Source organism: Schistocerca cancellata, chromosome 2 (assembly GCF_023864275.1).
Source record: "Schistocerca cancellata isolate TAMUIC-IGC-003103 chromosome 2, iqSchCanc2.1, whole genome shotgun sequence".
Classification (NCBI taxonomy): Eukaryota; Metazoa; Arthropoda; class Insecta; order Orthoptera; family Acrididae; genus Schistocerca; species Schistocerca cancellata.
The window spans coordinates 148,457,747-148,480,058 of record NC_064627.1 but is presented as its reverse complement, the minus strand read 5'-3'; the positions used below and the strand labels follow the sequence as shown (position 1 = coordinate 148,480,058).

At 44.3% G+C, this 22,312-nt stretch overlaps 1 protein-coding gene across 5 annotated transcripts in view; it reads left to right on the top strand.

Annotated features, from left to right (window-relative positions):
- The window catches only part of LOC126161441 (prolyl 4-hydroxylase subunit alpha-1), an 806,800-nt gene that overhangs the window by 224,994 nt on the left and 559,494 nt on the right, over positions 1-22,312 (top strand). For 2 of the 5 annotated variants that reach the window (XM_049917248.1, XM_049917247.1), the window contains exons 1-2: positions 17,438-17,518; positions 18,246-18,289. The exons of the other annotated variants lie outside the window; for them this stretch is intronic. In XM_049917248.1, coding sequence (XP_049773205.1) covers positions 17,481-17,518; positions 18,246-18,289 — 82 coding nt within the window. In that variant the 5' untranslated portion in view covers positions 17,438-17,480. Of the gene's footprint in view, positions 1-17,437; positions 17,519-18,245; positions 18,290-22,312 lie in introns of those variants that run through there. 5 annotated transcript variants of the gene reach the window in all.

The window sequence follows — 22,312 nt, the reverse complement described above, 5'->3', positions numbered from 1 at the left end:
ATTATTTAGGTTAAGTAGTGTGTAAGCTTAGAGGCTGATGACCTTAGCAGTTAAGCCCATAGGATTTCACACACATTTCAACATTTTTGAAACAACTTACGGGAATTCAGCCAAGTAATATTTTCAGCGACTGTCGATATTTTGGCGGGAGTACACCCCGCCAATTTCAAGGCACATCTGCAACGGACAGGCGATGTACAGGCAAATTTAAAACCTCGGTTCTTGCACTGATGCAGGAAATATAACACACATACTGAACACTAGTGCCACCAAAGATGACCAAAGTCAGAGATACCGATAGTGAGACTACGAACAAGCAGGTGAGGTAACATTGACTCTGTCCCTCCGTTCAGCGTGTGTGTTATATTTCTTGCATTAGTCCAAGAACCGAGGTTTTAAATTTGCCTGTACATCGCCTGTACGTTGCAATTGTGCCTTGAAAATGGCGGGGTGTACTCCCAACGAAATATCGGCGGTCGCTGAAAATATTCAAAATGGTTTAAATGGCTCTGAGCACTATGGGACTTAACATCTGAGTCATCAGTCTCCTAGAACTTAGAACTACTTAAACCTAACTAACCTAAGGACATATCACACATCCATGCCCGAGGCAGGATTCGAACCTTCGGCCGGAGCGGTAGCGCGGTTCCAGACTGAAGCGCCTAGAACCGCTCGGCCACATGGCCGGCGCTGAAAATATTACCTGGTTGAATTCCCGTAAGTTGCTTGAAAATTTTATACGCCAGGTCTCATATTACATCTGTCTTACTCTTCAATTGTAATCGGTTTACTCTCACAAAATATTTCATACCGAATGAATTTTGTCCTGTATCTAATACTCATGAAACAAAATATTTCATGAATTATTATGCTGCAAAAACCACGGCACATGGTCATAAAATCGGCCGGTACTTTCTTGTAATTTAGGTATTATCCAAACGCGTCCGAAAAGAATGTAGTTGGTATCTGGTAGGACAGACTCGCATGCAAGCACAGGACGCTGATGACGTGTCAGAAAATCGTCCACTGTCTCCTCCCTCCCTCGTCCCACCAGCCCGCCAGCAGCGATGGAAATTTCCGCGTTCTAGGGCGGCGTCTGCAACCGAGACGAATGTGCGCGGTAGCAATGCGGCTACAGGTACGGTGACGTGGTCTCCAAAGACTAGTATGCGCTGCTCTAAAAAATGCCACTTGGTCATCCTTGCTCTGATATTTCTGAAATAATGGCGGTCAAATTTTGCATGCAACTTCCGAAATGTGTATTTCCATATTTCCGTTGTGATAAACGGTTCATTTTATTCACTTAAAACACAGCCAATGGCAGGATTTTCTCGTCAGTGGATGTGATGGCCGCATTCAAGTTTCACTTGAATTTTCCCCTTCTTCAGTGGATATGCGAAAAAAATGAAAATTTGAGACCATAACCGAAGAACAAAATGACGCGTAGTGGTTACATTCAAATCTACTAACAAGGTAAACATTTTTGTGACGGCCAATGACACAGTTCACGTACTTGGGTGGCGCGATGTGGGCAAGAGGAGCGGCTGTTTCCTCCATAATCCCCGCCTCACCCATCACTGGCTGGAAGTACATCGCCATTCTGTCATGCAGTGAAACATCTTGTAGTGACATCGGTAGAACATTACGTAGGAAATCAGCATACAATGCACCACTTAGACTGCCATCGACAAAATGGGGGCCAATTATCCTTCCTCCCATAATGCCGTACCATACTGATGTTCCACTTGCCGCAGCCATCGTGGATTTTCCGTTGCCCAATAGTGCATATTATGCTGGTTTAGGTTACCGCTGTTGGTAAATAACGCTTCGTCGGTAAATAGAACGCGTGCAAAAAATCTGTCATCGTTCCGTAATTTCTCTTGTGCCCAGTGGCAGAACTGTACACGACATTCAAAGTCGTCGCCATGCAATTCTTGGTGCATAGAAATATGGTACGGGTGCTATCGATGTTGATGTAGCATTCTCAACACCGACGTTTTTGAGATTCCCGATTCACGCGCAATTTGTCTGCTACTGAAATGCGGATTAGCCGCGGCACCAGCTAAAACAACTACTTGAGCAGCATCATTTGTTGCAGGGCGTGGTTGACGTTTCACATGTGTCTGAACACTTCCTGTTTCCTTAAATAATGTAACTATCAGGCGAACAGTCCGGACACTTGGATGATGTCGTCCAGGATACCGAGCACCATACATAGCACAAGCCCGTTGGGCATTTTGATCACAGTAGCCATACATTAACTCGATATCGACCTTTTCCGTAATTGGTAAACGGTCCATTTTAATACGAGTAATGTATCACGAAGCAAATACCGTCCACACTGGCGAAATGTTACGTGATACCACGTACTTATACGTTTGTGACTATTACAGCGCCAACTATCACAATTGAGAAAAGTGGTCCAACTAAAACATATTTCTGTACGTACTACACGAAAATGTAATAAAAATTTTAAAAAAACGCAGTTAATATCGTTTGACCTATGGCAGCGCCATATAGCGGGCCAACCATAGCGCCACCTGGTTTCCCCCTTCAAGCTAGACGAGTTTCGTTCTTTGTACTTTTTTCGTTTGATGCTTATTTCGTCAGATATTTGGCCCTGTCACTATCAATGGACCACCCTGTATATGAAGATGGTATCTGTTCTTTCGGACATGTCCGATGGTATCTGTTCTTTCGGACATGTCCGAACAGTGCCCGAACTTTTACGGGAATCGGCAGTAAATCTGCGAGTAATGAGTATGATGTGCAGGGGCACTACGAATATAGTGCGGGACAATAAGTTACGAATCTGGGTCTCACTGGAGGCGTGTCAGAGATAAGTCCCTGCAGTCTCACTATCTTCTCTGTCCTCGGTGGCTCAGACGGATAGAGCGTCTGCCATGTAAGGAGGAGATCCTGGGTTCGAGTCCCGGGCGGGGCGCACATTTTCAACTGACCCCGTTGACTTAAATCACCGCCTGTATGCAGCTAGGGGTATTCATTTCATTGTAATTTCACTAATATTTATTTCATTCATCGTTTCAGTGGCACGAGGATTAAATTGGAGCAGTTCTCCTGGTTTTTGCTTTGTAAAGGAACATTTGAAAATGTAGTTAAGCATTTCAGCATTTGCTTTGCTGCCTTCAGTTGCAATTCCTGTTTCATTCACTAGGGACTGTACACTTACTTTGGTACCAATGTCAGCCTTTACATACGACGAAAATTTCTTTTGTTCTGTGAAATGTCATTTGACAATATTGTGCTATGGTAGTCATTGAAGGCATCACGCATTGCTCTCCTGACAGCCGGACGCGTTTCATTCATCGTCTCTCTGTTTATAGCACTACGCTTTGTTTTACACCTATTATGCAGTCATCTCTCTTTCCTTAGAAATTTCTTTCATCGACTGTATGCCATGGAGGTTCCCTCCCATGATGAACTGTTCTATCGGATACATATCTGTCCAGCGTATGCTCAATTATTCTTTTAAACGTGAGCCACGATTCCTCTGCACGCTCCTGCCCTGTGCTGAAATTTTCAAGTTCCTCATTGAGATATGACATTACAGATTTTTTATCTAGTTTACTAAACACGTATATCTTTCTGCTTGTTTTAATTTGTACTTCGGTAATCATTATTGCCACAAGCGCGTCGTGGTCGCTGATACCAGTTTTGATGTGAACATCCTCAAAGAGATCAGTTCTATTTGTTGCCACTACATGCAATACATTTCCATCTGGAGTGTGGTTCCTTTAGTAACGTTGCAGAGGATGTTTTATTATGCCCACCACTAACAAAACAGTAATTTTACCAATTAATTGTTGGATGATTAAAGCCTCCACCGGTGATTTCAGTATGATTGGGGAACTTACGTACAAGTGAACTGAGGTTTTCTCTGAAGTTTTCGGTTACATCAGGAGATGAGTATGGTGGGCGGTAGAAGGATCCAGTTATCATTTTATGCCCACCACTGGTAATGAGTCTTGCCGAAACACTCTCACATGCAGCTTCAATTACTGCCTCGGTGGATTTGAGTTGCCTTCGTACTAGCCATAGCATAAAATACATCCGATAAAATAGAGCGAAAGTTTCGAAAATAATACTCATAATGTTGCTTTCAGTGCAATAGAAATTTAAAAGTTCGTCTCGGACACGACATGAAAATTAGAAATTGTAAGTTTACCACATTCAATGTGTATAATATTACGTACGATAATTTTGAAAAACATTATATATAGTCCCAACAGAGATGTGATGCCTCGTGTAAGGAGGAGAAATGCGTACCATCACGTTTCCGACTTTGATAAAGGTCGGATTGTAGCCTATCGCGATTGCGGTTTATCGATCGCGACAGTGCTGCTCGCGTTGGTCGAGACACAATGACTGTTAGCAGACTATGGACTCAGTGGGTTCAGGAGGGTAATACGGAACGCCGTGCTGGATCCCAATGGCCTCGTATCACTAGCAGTCGAGATGACAGGCATCTTATCCGCATGGCTGTAACGGATCGTGCAGCCACGTCTCGATCCCTGAGTCAACAGATGGGGACTTTGCAAGACAACAACCATCTGCACGAACAGTTCGACGACGTTTGCAGCAGCGTGACGCTGCATCACAGAAAGGAGCGCCTGCGATGGTGTACTCAACGACGAACCTGGGTGCACGAATGGCAAAACGTCATTTTTTCGGATGAATCCAGGTTCTGTTTACAGCATCATGATGGTCGCAACCGTGTTTCGTGACATCGCGATGAACGCACATTGGATGCGTGTTTTCCTTATCGCCATACTGGCCTATCACCCGGCGTGATGGTATGGGGTGCTGTTGGTTACACGTCTCGGTCACCTCTTGTTCGCATTGACGGCACTTTGAACAGTGGACGTTACATTTCAGATGTTTTACGACCCGTGGCTCTACCCTTCATTCGATCCCTGCGAAACCCTACATTTCAGCAGGAAAATGCACGACCGTATGTTGCAGGTCCTGTACGGGCCTTTCTGGATACAGAAAATGTTCGCCGGCCGCGGTGGTCTAGCGGTTCTGGAGCTGCAGTCCGGAACCGCGGGACTGCTGCGGTCGCAGGTTCGAATCCTGCCTCGGGCATGGGTGTGTGTGATGTCCTTAGGTTAGTTAGGTTTAAGTAGTTCTAAGTTCTAGGGGACTTATGACCTAAGATGTTGAGTCCCATAGTGCTCAGAGCCATTTGAACCATTTTTTTTAGAAAATGTTCGACTGCTGCCCTGGCCAGCACATTCTCCAGATCTCTCACCAATTGAAAACGTCTGGTCAATGTTGGCCGAGCAACTGGCTCATCACAATACGCCAATCACTACTCTTGATTAACTGTGGTATCGTGTTGAAGCTGCATGGGCAGCTGTACCTGTACACGCCATCCAAGCTCTGTTTGACTCAATGCCCAGGCGTACGAAGGGTGTTATTACGGCCAGAGGTGGTTGTTCTATGTACTGATTTCTCAGGATCTATGCACCCAAATTGCGTGAAAGTGTAATCACATGTCAGTTCTAGTATAATATTATTATTCAATGAATACCCGTTTATCATCTGCATTTCTTATTGGTGTAGTAATTTTAATGGACTGTAGTGTACTATGGTATGGGTAGGCATAATGTCGGATGTGGGCTTTGACCTCCGAATCTTTGTACACTCAGAGGCCAACGTTACTATGACACTCGCCATATGCATCTTTTCGGGGGCGCATTCGTCCATTACTTCTTTCTTGTGGGTGTGAGTACGAGACCGCATCGATTAGCGCGGGGGGAGGAGTTCTAGGGACGTGAGGACATTTCCGTTCCTCGCCCGCATCTCGTGGTCGTGCGGTAGCGTTCTCGCTTACCACGCCCGGGTTCCCGGGTTCGATTCCCGGCGGGGTCAGGGATTTTCTCTGCCTCGTGATGGCTGGGTGTTGTGTGCTGTCCTTAGGTTAGTTAGGTTTAAGTAGTTCTAAGTTCTAGGGGACTGATGACCGTAGCAGTTAAGTCCCATAGTGCTCAGAGCCATTTGAACCATTTTTTCCGTTCCTCCGACTGAAGTCCCTTCGAACACATGTAGGTAGAGTTGAGGAGACATATTGCACCAACTACCATCCAGCAGGTGTGAAACGCGCTGGTGGAGATATGGAAAGCCCTATCAGAAGGATTCCGTACGAATCTTGTGGCCAGCATGGAAGCATTTTCGTCCGTGGTAATCACACACCCTTTTAAAAACCGTGTCCTGACTTTCGTAATGTCCAGGGAAGTACCATAAATCTCTATGAATTCAGTTTGATTACTGTGTTTGAATAAAAGTCTCATTTATGTTTCTCTCGTTGCAGCTTCTTTCTGTTTCCTTTTGCACAATAGTGTAGCAGTTCTCTCTGCATTGATCCAAGTTTCACCGAGCTTTGTAACTTGGTACAAACACATCACGCAGAAGTTAGCTTGTTTCTTAAGAGGAGACGGCGACAGAAATCATGAAAATATCATTTTTTTATTCAAAAAATGGTTCAAATGGCTCTGAGCACTATGGGACTCAACTGCTGTGGTCATAAGTCCCCTAGAACTTAGAACTACTTAAACCTAACTAACCTAAGGACAGCACACAACACCCAGCCATCACGAGGCAGAGAAAATCCCTGACCCCGCCGGGAATCGAACCCGGGAACCCGGGCGTGGGAAGCGAGAACGCTACCGCACGATCACGAGATGCGGGCATATTTATTATTTTTTTTTTATTGTTTGAAAGTACATATGATTGAAATTGTTGTTCTATCTTTTTCTTTAAAATTCGAACTACGAGTGGTATAAAAAAGTTAAAAGCGGAAGCAGTGTAATGCGCCACACTCACTTTTCAAGTTACCCAGTGGAGGAAAAATTTTCTTGCTCAGTTTTGCTTGTGTACCTGAAAAATATAGCTTTAGAAGGCTGTTATTTTGTTGCATACAACATGGCAATGTCGTATAGAAGGCTGTGGAGCCATTTTGTGGTCCAAGCAGTGTGGTATAGAAGGCAGTGGAGCATTGTAAACAAGTTTTGTGCTGTTTAGTGGAATCAGAGTGAAGTTGGGTGTATCGTGTCATTGTTTGTGCAAGATTGAATATACTGATCGTTTTTTACAATGCTTAGATCTGGTAAATTATTTAAAAAATATAGTAAGTTCCATATTTACAGTATATAGCGAAAAACTGATGCTGAGGTTAGGGTTGGGGAGGAGAAGGAGGAGATTAGAGTTTAACGTCCCGTCGACAACGAGGTCATTAGAGACGGAGCGCAAGCTCGGGTGAGGGAAGAATGGGGAAGGAAATCGGCCGTGCCCTTTCAAAGGAACCATCCCGGCATTTGCCTGAAGCGATTTAGGGAAATCACGGAAAACCTAAATCAAAATGGCCGGAGACGGGATTGAACCGCCGTCCTCCCGAATGCGAGTCCAGTGTGCTAACCACTGCGCCACCTCGCTCGGTGTTAGGGTTGGGCCTGCAGGTGCAAACATTAGGTTGTCTCCAAGTGCAAGTAAACTAAAACTTGGGAAAGGTATTGTGCCAGAAAAAAAAAATTGTGACAGAAGTACAGGTTTCAGAATTGTGAATCTGGAATTGGTGGCAGAGGCACTTAGAAAAGCCTGCAAGTGCTATTTTTGTGGAGGAAATGTGAATTTGGTGGATGATGGAAAGAAAGAAGGTTTGGTTTGCACATTACACGTATTATGTCAAAAGTTTGATGCTGATACACTATTCAAGACATCGAAGGCCAGTAGTAGAATGTATGAAGCCAATATGAGATTTGCTTATGGACTAAGATGTATAGGGAGTGCAAGAGATGGTGGAAATCTTTTATGAGGTATTATGAACATCCTGATCCTCCCCTAAAATTAACTGAAATGAATATTACTCTCTTCAATGCAGCTGCAGAAGTAAGTGAAGAATGCATGAAAATGGTAGTCCACAGGCAATTCAAGAAAACTGTGCTGGAGCTAATATCAAAGATATAGCAGTTTCCTGTGACAGTTCCTGGATGAAAAGAGGGCATACTTCACTGCATGGAGTTTCACTAGTCATTAGTGTTGACACTTATGGGTGATGTTTAAATATTGTTCTGTACGTTCCTTGCACAAGAAATATAACGATGCAGGTAAAGAAGCATAATGGTGAGAAGCTCAGAAAGCTGGATTTAGGAGGAATTATGTAGGCTCCAGTGGTGGGATGGAAGCTGCTGTTAAGAAACTCATTTTCCATAGGTCTTTGCGAAATTATGGGGTAAGATAACACAGTATTTAGGAGATGGAGACTCTAGTGCTTTCAATAATGTAATTAAAAGTCGGCCCTATGGAGAAGACTGCACTATTGATAAAGTAGAGTGCTTAGGCCATATTCAGAAGAGAATGGGTGGACAACGGAGACGACTTGTTGCAGACAATAAAGGCAAGCTACTAGAGCATGGGAAGCAAATGGGAGGTAAAAAAAGGCTAACAGAGAACGGAATTGACTGCCTACAAGTCTATTATGATGTTGCAATTAGAAATAATCTCACAGGTTTGGATAGTATGAGGAAGGTAATATGAGCCATTTGGTTTAATTACTTGTCGGCAGACACTACACTTCAAAATCGCCTATGTTCTATTGAATGGTGCAAGTTTCCGTAAAGCAAGGAAAGTGGGAAAGCTCACAGCCATAAAAATAAAGTTCCTTATGACGTTGCAATTGCCATTAAACCAACTTTTCGAGCATTGGTGTCACCAGAATTGCTAGAAAAATGTCTGCAAGGCAAAACGCATAACCCGAACGAACATTTCAGAACTCTTTATCTGGCAGAGATGTCCAAAGACTGCGTTTGTTCCCAATCTAGTAGTGAAGATTTCTGCTCTGGAAGTTGCAGCAGTATTTAATGACGGGAATGTGGCAAGACTTCACATCCTCAGAAAGTTGGCCTTTATAGCTGGAATCTTCACTGGACAGATACTGCGATCATCGATGAGCAACGAATAGCGAAGGCAGAGGCTTCAGTACAGGATATAGAACAAATTGATAGGCAAAGGAGCAGAGAAGCTAAAAGAAGTGCAGATGATGATGAGGAATAATTGGAATATGGATATGGGCAGTTTTAGCTAACGTAGGATTAAAAAAGTTTTTAAAACATCTCATCCAAACTTTAAAACGATTTTTCTGCAATTTAAGGTTTTCTCCCTTCAGAAACACACATATCCGAGACTTTTGTAAGGATTTCGATGAAATTTGGCACACTTATCCTTTTATACGGAAGCAATACTTAAGTAGAACAAAATTTTAATCTAAACATTTTAAAAAGTTTTATGGTTGATAAAACACAACTCAAAAACGTTTTGTATCACCTCGGTTGAGAGAGTTCCGGAACCTGTACAGAAAATTGGAATAGAGATCAACATAATCATCATTTCCGCCCTTTTAGTGTTCATGAAAACCACACATTGCATATTGTACCACCAGACAGCGAGACTTTCAGAGCACCTAGTAGCACGTCCTCTTGCATTAATGCATGCCTGTAGTTGTCGTGGCATACTATCCACAAGTTCATCAAGGCACTGTTGATCCAGATTGTCCCACTTCTCAGCGGCGATTCGGCGTAGATCCCTCAGAGTGATTCGTGGGTCACGTCGTTCATAAGCAGCCCTTTTCAGTCTATCCCAGGCATGTTTGATAGGGTTCATGCCTGGAGAACATGCTGGCCACTCTGGTTGATAATACACAAATCAAAAAACGTTTTGCATCACCTCGGTTGAGAGAGTTCCGGAACCTGTACAGAAAATTGGAATAGAGATCAACATAAACATCATTTCCGCCCTTTTAGTGTTCATGAAAACCACACATTGCATATTGTACCACCATACAGCGAGACTTTCAGAGCACCTAGTAGCACGTCCTCTTGCATTAATGCATGCCTGTATTTGTCGTGGCATACTATCCACAAGTTCATCAAGGTACTGTTGATCCAGATTGTCCCACTTCTCAGCGGCGATTCGGCGTAGATCCCTCAGAGTGGTTCGTGGGTCATGTCGTTCATAAACAGCCCTTTTCAATCTATCCCAGGCATGTTTGATAGGGTTCATGCCTGGAGAACATGCTGGCCACTCTGGTCGAGCGATGTCGTTATCCTGAAGGAAGCCATTCACAAGGTATGCACGATGGGGGCGCGAATTGTCGTCCATGAAGACGAATGCCTCGCCAATATGCTGCCGATATGGTTGCACTATCGGCCGGAGGATGGCATTCACGTACCGTACAGCCGACCACAAGCGGCGTATGTCCACCCCACATAATGCCACCCCAAGACAGCAGGGAACCTCCACCTTGCTGCACTTGCTGGACTGTGTGTCTATGGCGTTCAGCCTGACCGGGTTGCCACCAAACATGTCTCCGACGATTGTGTGGTTGAAGGCATATGCGACACTCATCGGTGAAGAGAACGTGATGCCAATCCTGAGTGGCCCATTCGGCATGATGTTGAGCCCATCTGTACCGCGCTGGTTGCAAAGTGGACCTCGCCATGGACGTCGGGAGTGAAGCTGTGCATCATGCAGCCTACTGCGCACAGTTTGAGTCGTAACACGACGTCCTGTGGCTGCACGAAAAGCATTATTCGACATGGTGGTGTTGCTATCAGGGGTCCTCCGAGCTATAATCCGTAGGTAGAGGTCATGCACTACAGTTGTACCCCTTAAGCGGCCTGAGCGAGGCATGTCATCGACAGTTCCTGTCGCTCTGTATCTCCTTCATGTCCGAACAACATCGTTTTGGTTCACTCCTAGACGTTTGGACACTTCCCGTGTTGAGAGCCCTTCCTGGCACGAATTAACAATGCGGAGGCGATCCAACCGCGGTATTAACCGTCTAGGCGTAGTTGAGCTAGAGACAATACGAACCGTGTACCTCCTTCCTGGTGGAATGACTCAAACTGATCGGCTGTTGGACCCCCTCCGTCTAATAGGCGCTGCTCATGCATGGTTGTTTACATCTTTGGTCGGGTTTAGTGACATTTGTGAACAGTCAAAGGGACCGTGTCTGTGATACAATATGCACAGTCAACGTCTATCTTCAGGAGGTCTGGGAACCGCCGTGATACAAAACTTTTTTTGATGTGTCTACATGGAAAATACGTCCGTAAAAAAAAAACGCTCAAATCCAAATTATCGCGGAAAATAATAGAAATAATTTGTAAAAAAGTTGCTGTACTTAATTGTACATTTGTTATTGTAGATGACTTTACCATACAAAAAATTTGGGCAAATTTGCGTGGAAATAATGAGAAAGTGTACCTTAAAATAACAATGTAACAAAAAATTAAAAATTCTCTCAGAGCATTTAAATTTTATTAAAAATTCTGTAAAAAATATTTGAAGCGTACTGGATCCCTATACCTAAATGTGAAAAATTTCAGTGAGATTCAACAAAAAATTACAGAGGTATGGATTTACAAAGATATCAGTGCAAGACTGCCTCCGTGTCCCCTTAAGCTTTTCAGACTACTGAATATGCGCTGGTAACAAGACATCAGTGGTTTTCTCTTTGCATATGAAAAATATAGCGTTACAAACACCGATTAAGAAGCTAAATTTTGTACACTGGCAACAAGGGAAGTTATTTGTAGTTATTGGAGGAGCTGGAAATTTACAGGGACAAAACAGCTAAGAACCGGATAAATTACAGACTAGACGAAATGAATTCATCACAGACATGTATTTCAGTATTTATAACGACCCGTTGCTGTGTGAAGCTATCCAGTTAAGCAATGCATACCATCTGCCTCGGAGCACCCCTCCTGATGCTGACAATAGTCGAAGAGGAAGCGCCCCTATATTGCGAAAGAAGTGAGAATCATGTGTGTGATAATAAAAGAATGAAACAGTTTAACACACGTAATGTACCTTTAATCTTTTTGTAACCAGTACCAGATGTCGATAGTGCATGGATTTTTACTTTTATTCTTCGATTCCGTTACATAAACTGCAACTGAATACTTTTACGTTAGAGACAACGCATGATTTCCTGTGCAGAAACTTGGCATGAGAATTTTATTATTTGATTAATTCATAATAGTAAATCTGTTTTACATGTGACATACAGAAATTTTTATTTCCACTTTTATTTTTGTGATCTGAATATGCTGCCTGAGGCGGCCAAAATGGTAAACGGTGAAGACGATTCGGACTGTAGCAGAAAATTAAAAAAAAAAAAAAGTACGTTGCTAAAGAGAGGTTACAGCATCTCTTACCTGCACTGGCACATACGTTGTCAGGTGTACGTCGTGGGAACCTGGTAGAGAACTGGTTTGCTTTAGGGCGACAAGTGAGTCATCTGCAGAATATTGTTTAACTACACGAGTTAAAATGCGAGAGCATACCATTGATTGACCAGAGCTCTCAGCTAATTTCACACATGCCGTGATTTTTGATTGATAAAATTGAAATCGGACGGCTTTAAGGTTTCCGCGATTCCGGGTTTTCTGACTTGGCTGTTCTGTTAGTTGGATGTAAATATTTCAGACATAATGACTCGTGTCCTAGCGTTGTTTTTTCGTAATTATATCAGTCGCAAACTGTGCTTTCCGCGATATAGGAAGTGTCACGCTGTACATTTATACGTACATCTGTCCGCTTAAAAGCTGATACGCATTACAAGGAGAGGTATATCTGCTGGCATGTGTTTGCTTATAAGTTCAGAACAACCACGTTCTGCTCCTTGGCTGTGCTACTGCTACCAAGCAATCAGTTGCTCTTACATAGAGAAGCAAAATCTACACAGGCGCGAGAAGCGAACGAGGTCGGTCGACTAGTTTATGATGTTTTCCTTGCGCTATGAAATGTCGGCCGGGTACAGTAGTCGTTGCTTTCTTTGGGTACAAGACGCGTCGGGGCGTACTCGGTCGGTATACTGCTCTCATTTTGTACTGCCCAATTGCTTTAAAGTAGTGCCTCATCCTTCACCTTTTTGTGGCGAAATTATGTCAGAGGTAATGAATCCACTGTCTCATATGATGAAGGAGAACGTTCACGGAAACACTTTGTGACGTACGAAAGCTCCAACAAGAATGATTGATTACCATCTTATCTGTGATTTGTGTGCAAGCCTCTATTTATTCGGATACTGAGGTTCAAATGGCTCTGAACACTATGGGACTTAACATCTGAGGTCATCAGTCCCCTAGAACTTAGAACTACTTAAACCTAACTAACCTAAGGACACCACACACATCCATGCCCGAGGCAGGATTCGAACCTGCGACCGTAGCGGTCGCGCGGTTCCAGACTGAAGCGCGTAGAACCGCTCGGCCACACCGGCCGGCCGGAAACTGAGGTAATCGTGTGTGTGTGTGTGTGTGTGTGTGTGTGTGTGTGTGTGTGTGTGTGTGCGTGTGCGTGCGCGGGCACCACTTGACTTGTATTGTTCTCTAGTTTGTTGATATGATTTTAAAATAGTTATCTACAAAAACCAGTTGTTCCCAAGGTTAGTTTCGAAATATCGTCTCATTCCCTTTAACTCTCATCAAGCTACCTAGAAATAATTGGTATAATGGCTTCTTATTATAAGTTTAATAAGGCTTAAGCCATGACTTCGTGCATATTTCAACAAATGACGGTGACTCAAATGGAAGTATAATTTTATTTTTTCACGAAGACTGCGTCCTCTAGCCCTAACAGAGAAAGAAAAAGCAGTAAACAAATCGTTTGTTTTCACGATCCCCCGTTAAGCTCCCGATGTATGTCTTCATTAATGCGCAAAACACTTCTCTCCCAGCCTTCTTACCATTCCATACAAAATGTTTCTCGTGTGTCGCAGACATTTGGAAATATCTGCGGAGGAGGTCTGATAAAGTAAAATTGAATGGTATTAAACTTCCTGGCAGATTAAAACTGTGTGCAGGACGAGAATCGAACTCGGGACCTTACCCGCGAAAGGCAAAGGTCCGGAGTTCATGTCTCGGTCCTGCACACAGTTTTAATCTGCCAGGAAGTTTCATATCAGCGCACACTCCGCTGCAGAGTGAAAATCTCATTCTTGAATGGTATTGTGGACTTTGGTACCCTGACGGATTATTCAGTCACCTAATCGGAAAGTTTTCTCCCCTTGCACACAATGCCGTCTTTCCTTCGCGAAAGGTGGCTATTGCATTCTTTTGGGGAGGGGTGGTACCTTTACGTGTAGGGAGTTGTGATACGTGCGTGCAGTCAGTTTCACATTTGTATTGGCGATGACGATGAGAGAGAACGGAGAGTACAGTCCGAGCTTGTGCTCAGTCTCTAATGACCTTGATGTCGGCGGTACTTCAAAAGCTAATCTTCTTCCTTTTACTTTTACAACATACCTCGTAGGTCGGAGTCGTGCAAGAGCATACCACCTACATCTAGTAGAACTAAGCCTAGTAAGACACTTATAGTCTGGTGTTCGTACCGACTTCTAAGTTGAGGACAGTTTTAATCTTGAGGAAGGAAGGAATTTTACATACTCTCGACGAGGGAATTATTAGAGACGAAGTGCAAGCACAAACTGAAAAATTGTGGAAAAGAAAATTGGTTGTCTCTTTTTCAAAGGCATGGAAGTCATTTCCCGATATCTTAAAACATGTTCTGTCTTCCTCTCCCTTCGTCTTGTCACTGTTCTCCATGTGTTCCTTTCTTCGCTGATTCTGCGGAGCACCTCCTCATTTCGTATCATTCGATCCGTTTGTAGTATATTTCCACAGCGCCACGTCTCAAACAGCCCGACTCTCTTATCTTGTATTAGGTGAATCGATGTTTTAGGCACGGTAAGCAGGAAGTAACGTAACACACGCGGAACGCGATTTCATGATTTCACACGACGTGTAGAGAACTGGTTCGAATAGAGATCGCCAGCAGTGTACTGGCCACACTGTGTCAGTATAGCTTCTCTATGGTGCATTCAGCTCCAGTATTAGAGTCCGAATTTAAAAGAGCTACGGAAGACTTGATGTCAAATAAGCAGAAGGGATAGAAATCACTGCATCATAATTTTGAAATCATTGGGGGAAATTGCAATCAAACGAGTAGTCAAATGGTGTGTAGAATCTGTGAGACTGGCGACGTACTATCAGACTTTCGGAAATATATCATCCACACAATTCTGAAGATCAAGTTTGTTTGTGTGGCCGTCTTCCGCAGCAAGCATATAAATACTTGTTTTGTAAATAAAACTGCCTTTCCCTGCTGCTAGTTACTTTATTTTTCTCATACACTACTGGCCATTAAAATTGTTACACCACGAAGATGACGTGCTACAGAAGCGAAATTTAACCGACAGGAAGAAGATGCTGTGATATGCAAATGATTAGCTTTTCAGAGCGTTCACACAACGTTGGCGGCGGTGGCGACACCTACAACGTGCTCACATGAGGAAAGTTTCCAACCGACTTCTCATACACAAACAGCAGTTGACCAACGTTGCCTGGTGAACCGCTTTTGTGATGCCTCGTGTAAGGAGGAGAAATGCGAACCATCACGTTTCTGATTTTGATAAAGGTCGGATTGTAGCCTATCGCGATTGCGGTTTATCGTATCGCGACATTGCTGCTCGCGGTGGTCGAGATCAAATGACTGTTAGCAGAATATGAAATTGGTGGGTTCAGGGGGGTAATACGGAACGCCGTGCTGGATCCCAACGGGCTCGTACCACTAGCAGTCGAGATGACAGGCATCTTATCCGCATGGCTGTAACGGATCGTGCAGTCACGTCTCGATCCCTGAGTCAACAGATGGGGACGTTTGCAAGACAACAACCATTTGCACGAACAGTTCGACGACGTTTGCAGCAGCATGGACTATCAGCTCGGAGACCATGGCTGCGGTTACCCTTGACAGGAGCGCCTGCAACGGTGTACTCAACGACGAACCTGGGTGCACGAATGGCGAAACGTCAATTTTTCGGATGAATCCAGGTTCTGTTCACAGCATCATGATGGTCGCATTGGTGTTTGGCGACATCGCGGTGAACGCACATTGGAAGCGTGTATTCGTCATTGCCATACTGGCGTATCACCCGAGACGATGATATGGGGTACCATTGGTTACACGCCTCGGTCACCTCTTGTTCGCATTGACGCCACTTTGAACAGTGGACGTTGCATTCCAGATTTCCACAAAAAAGAGTGAGAAACATGGTGAACAGTGTGTGGAAGGCGAGAACACAAAGATGTCATTATATGGCCGTAATAACAGTGGTAGTGCGACCTCCAGACCAGATGTGAGAAAACGCAGATCAGCAAATCGTAAGTAATCACTTTTTTAGGAAAAAATCGGGAAGTGAACTGCTTAATAATTTGAAACTAACAAACCAGTATCGTTATAGATCCCACTGATGATGCCTTAGAACAGGAGAAGGCGAAACGCTTATGGGATAAATAAAGTTACTAGCAGCAGGAAAAGGCAGTTTTATTTACAAAACAAGTAATTCTGAAGATATTTAGGGCAGACGGGTGCGAAAGCAATGGCGCAATTAGCTTAAGGTCTCGTGCGTCCAAACTGCTGACAAGAATAAAACAACAAAACAATGCAAAAAAAAATTATGAATCTGTTAGATGACGATCAGATTGGCTTTAGAAAGGGTCGAGGCACCAGAGAGGCAATTCTGACTTTGCGCTAGACTGAAGAAAAATCAAGATACGCTGACAGAACTCGTTGAGTTACAATAAAGCGTTAAACAGAATATAAGAGCGCAATGAAATTCTGAGAAAAATAAGAGTAAGCTGTTGGGAAAGACGGTTAATACGCAATATCTACAAGAAACAAGAGGGAACAATGAGTGAACGACCAACAACGAAGTGCTCGGATTAAGAAGGGTGTAAGACTCGGTATAAAACTTTCTGCCCTACTGTTCGGTCTATACGTCAAGAAGTAATGGCGGATATAAAATTTCAAGAGTGGGGTTAAAACTGAAGGTGAAAGGATATCAGTGACATTGCTACCCTTAGTGAAAGTTAAGAAGAATTACGGGATAGGTTGACTGAAAAGAACATTTCAGTGATTGAGATTAAGATTGAGATTGAGATTAAGCCGGGAGAAGACAAAGGTAATTAGAAGTAGCAGAAATGAGAATAGCGAGAAGATTAAAATGAGAACTGGTGATCACGAAGCAGATGAAATTAAGCAGTTTTGCTACCTTGGAAGCATGATGGACGAAGTAGCAAAAATTGTGCTGGATGAGTACGCCATCTGCAGAGCTCGGAGAGGGCTATGGAGGCAGAGCACGCGGGCTTCCGGCGCTCCTTATCGGACTGCCGCTTCCTAGCGGCTAATCTGTGTCCTGCCCGCTAACCGCCGCCAGCTCCGGCGCTGACTGCGCGTTCCACACCTCACTCTGCAGTCTGCGTTCTGCAACCTGCGTCGCCTGGGCTCGAGGACCTGTCTGCAACACATGCATTTCGGTCCAGACCGGCATCGCAGTTGCTGATCAGCTAACATTCGCGATGTCTTAGCAAGGCAGCTAGGTCGTGCACAAATCGATGTCTCAGCCGTCAGATTATCGTGATCCTACACTGAGGTAATAATTCCACAGGAGCAGCTTGTTAAATCTTCTAGTAGCACCTACACTGCAGGCAGCAGCTCGTTACATCTTCAAGTGGCACTTTCACAGCAATTTTGGAAACTGTTGCTGCCTATTCTAACTTCGCAATTGAAAAACCTCCCACTTCCTTGTTGCGTACTTGCATGAGTTCTACGGAATGAAATACACTGAAGAGCCAAAGAAACTAATACACCTGTCTAATACCCCACAGGCTACTCGCGAGCACGCAGAAGTGCCGCAACACGACGTGGCATGAACTCGACTAATGTCTGAGTAGTGCTGGAGGGAACTGACACCATGAATCCTGAAGGACTGTCCATAAATCCTTAAGAGTACGACGGGGTGGAGCTCTCTTCTGAACAGCGCGTTGCAAGGCATCCCAGATAAGCTCAATAATGTTCATGTCTGGGAAGTTTGGTGGTCAGCCGAAGTATTTAAACTCAGAAGAGTGTTCCCGGAGCCACTATTGGCTAGGAACTAAACATCTATGGTCCATAGCACGCTAACACGACAGTACTGGCGAGCCCTTGCAACACAGATACTACTGGTAACCCCAGATGCTCGATCCGCCGAAAAACAGGCAACCGCAGGGAAACCGTACTGTACACAGCACGCAAACCAACCACACACACCCCCTACACTGTCTGTGAGCCGATGTATGACCGATCGCCCACTAATGTACAACGACCTTGAACTGTTGCAGGGACGCAGCAACTGCAGCAAGCCCCGCAACGAGCTCCAGCAAAGGTAACGATGCACGATACCTCGCACTAACATAACCACACCTTGCATGCACTGTCGCAGATAGCAAGCCGCTACTCCCTTACTACCCGCAGAGGTTTTTTTTCCCTTGGCGCTTGCCTTGGCACTTTTTTTCCTCTGCCCTTACAACCGCTACCCTTCTATCGCTTTCGTCCACTTTCTATCTCCTGATGTACCATGTTAATGAGTAATCTTACTCAGACGCATGAACAACATCACAGCCCGCATCCTGTGACTCCTGATTCAAAAACTAACATGTTATACGGAGGTGACAGTAGAACTTTTGGTTTGGTCACCACGTTGGTGTGGGCGTGGAGAGGCCCCATCCTTTGTGTAGCAAAAGAAAAAAAAAATCCCGGAGCCACTCTGTAGCAATTCTGGACGTGTGGGGTTCGCATTGTCCTGCTGGAATTGCCCGATTCCATGGGAATGAATGTACATGTATGGATGCAGGTGATCAGACAGGATGCTTACGTACCTGTCACCTGTCAGACGCGTATGTAGACGTATCAGGGGTCCCATATCACTCCAACTGCACACGTCCCACACCATTACAGAGCCTTCACCAGCTTGAACAGTCTCCTGCTGACATGCAGGGTCCATGAATTCATGCGGTTGTCTCCATACGCGTACACGCCCATCCGCTCGATACAATTTGAAACGAAACTCATCCAGGCAATATGTTTCTAGTTATCAACGGTCCAATGTCGGTGTTGACGGGTACAGGCGAGGCTTAGAGCTTTGTGTCCTGCAGTGATCAAGGGTACAGGAGTGGGCCTTCGGCTCCGAAAGCTCATATAAATGATGTTTCGTTGAATGCTTCGCACGCTGACACTTGTTGATGGCCCAGCATTGAAATCTGCAGCAATTTGCGGAAGGGCTGCACTTCTGTCACGTTGAACGATTCTCTTCAGTCGTCGTTGGTCCCGTGCTTGCAGGATCTTTTTCCGGACGCAGCGATGTCGGAGATTTGATGTTTTACAGGATTCCTGGTATTCACGGCACATTCGTGAAATGATCGTACGGGAAAATCACTACTTCACCTCTACCTCGAAGATGCTGTGTCCCATGGCTCGTGCGCCGACTGTAACACCACGTTCAAAGACACTTAAATCTTGATAACCTGCCATTGTAGCAGCAGTACCCCATCTAACAACTGCGCCAGACACTTGTCTTACATAGGCGTTGCCGGCCGCAGCGCCGTATTCTGTCTGTTTACATAACTCTGTTCTCGAATACGCAAGCGTATACCAGTTTTTTTGGCGCTTGAGCGGAGGTCTCCACACTATTGGAACGACAAGTACATCTAATTTAATATAATAAAAAATATGACCAAGTCAAATGCACAACGAAAACTCTTACGACATGCGATGCTACTGGTGGCAACAAGAAGCTTCGTAGATCTATTTAATGTGCGACACTTGCATCTGAAAATTTGCTAAACTAATACTTCGTGACGTAATTCATCTTGAATTTTACCTCTACGAAGGGACACAGTACCGTGAGCAAACTGCAAAAATATCAGGAACGCATATCAGTTCGTACTAACAACCAAACTGCTTTTCTTATGAAATCATGAAAGTTATCCCATCTGCTGACACGACGCCGGACCCTTCCGAACGGCAGATACCTACGCCTTCGTCTGCTATCACACTGGCAAGCACTATTCCAGAAATGCGAATACTGGGATATTTTCTTTGAAAAGGACACTGACAGTCTACTTCCCCACAGTTATGTAGTTTGAGCTTGCGCTTCGTCTGGTAATACCTTCTTTCTCGACGGGGCGGAAAACCATAACCTTAAATCCTACATCAAGGTAGAATTATACAGACAGGGTAATTATCAATGAAATTCACCAACAGCCGTGTAATTGGTGTGCTATTTTATGTTATTTTGACTACTGGTTACGGCATTCCACTATGCCATCTTCAGGCCTCATATACAATTCTCAAAATTAAACGATATTGTCATACAGTGTCTATATGTCGTGAATTCAAAAACGTATCCCAGGTGTTTCATTCGAAGAATTGATTGCAATCAAGTCTTCGAATGAAGCACTTGGGATACGGTGTTGAATTCACGATATCCAGGAATATATGACACTCTATGACAGTATCGTCATGGAAGAGTTTGGGTTTGACGAATGCCTGGAGAACGATACCTCCCATAGTGTGCCGTAGCAACAGAGAACTACGGAAGAGATGGTGCTACGACAGGAGGATTTTTTGTCATGATTAGGGTGTGGTCCCTTCACTGCGCTTAAGAAAACGTTTAATGTGGAAGGATATGAATACATTGCACAGCACTGTGTGTTGTGTATATTGAAGGAACAGTTCAGAGTCGATGATCGATTGTGTAAGCACGACACTGTCCCCTCATAAATGAGCATCTGTGAGGCAATAATTTGCGAAGAATAACGTTCCTGAACTCCGGAGTGGCCAGCCGCTGTGGCCGAGCGGTTCTAGACGCTTCAGTCTGGAACCGCGCTGCTGCTGTGGTCGCAGGTTCGAATCCTGCCTCGGGCATGGATATGTGTGAGGTCCTTAGGTTAGTCAGGTTTAAGTAGTTCTAAGTCTAGGGGACTGATGACCTCAGATGTTAAGTCCCATAATGCTTAGAGCCATTTGAACCATTTTGAATTCAGTGAAACACCTTTTGGGTCAGCCAGAAAGTCGACTTCGATCCAGAGTCCAGCGACCACCTCAGTACCATCTGTGGTTCGGTTCTTGAGGAAGAATGGCTGCCATTCGCCCACAGACATTCACACATCTTATTGAAAGTACCCACAGCAGAGTTCAGGTGCCATATAGGCGAAGGACAGAGACACCGCTTTCTGGAATTCACACGTGGGTTTTTAAATGAACATACCGCCATTTGACTGTATTGTTCTTTATCTAATTACGACCCATTTTTCGGCCTTTATGCCATTTTCAAGTGCAGTTTATTTCATTAACACATACTGCAGGACATCGAGCTCGAAATTGGCCATAAATTAAGAAAAATATTCGCTCTCCACAAAATGCCAGATATAAAATCATCATCTCGGAAAAAGATCAGTAAATATTAGTGGGAGCGCGTCATATTTAATAAAAACAGGTTTACATGCTCCCACTATTATTTACTGATCTTTTTACAAGATGTAGATTTTGTATCTGCCAACGGCCTTGCCGCAGTGGTAACACCGGTTCCCGTCAGATCAAAGAAGTTAAGCGCTGTTGGGCTGTGCTAGCACTTTGACGGGCGAGTATCCGGTCTGCCGAGCACTGTTGGCAAGCGGGGTGCACTCAGCCCTTGTGAGGCAAACTGAGGAGCTGCTTGATTGAGAAGTAGCGGCTCCGGTCTAGTAAACTGACATACGGCCGGAAGAGCGGTGTACTGACTACGTCTCTCTCCATATCCGCATCCAGTGACGCCTGTGGGTGAGGACGACACGGCGGCCGGTCGGTGCCGTTGGGCCTTCATGGCCTGTTCGGACGGAGTTTAGTTTAGTTTTAGATTTCGTATCTGGCATATGTCATGCGCAATGAGTTAATGACATAAAGTTCACTTGAAAATTGCGTAAACGCCGAAAACTGGGTCGTAATTAAATAAACAACAACACAGTAAAATGGCGATGTGTTAATTTAAAAATTATTGTATAACTGTTGTTCAGCGACCAAAAACTTTTCACACTTAGGTTTTTGGAAGAGGTTTCATGCAACCAATTTCTGACTATTTTTCTGCCGTTCGACTCTCGAGTAGCGCATCGGAAAAATGAACACCTAAATCTCTCCTGCTTATTTTATTACGACGGTCATTTCCCTCTGTGTATATTGGAGACAAGAAAAATATTTTGGCTTTGAGAAGAGAAAGCTGGTGATTGAAATTATGTGAAATCATCTCACTGTAACGATAAACACCTTTATTTTAACGATCACTACCCCAATTCACTTATCGTATTTGTCACACTCTCTCCCCTCTTTCGCGGTACTACATTGGCGTGCAAGAGTAAGGACGAAAGGTATCTGC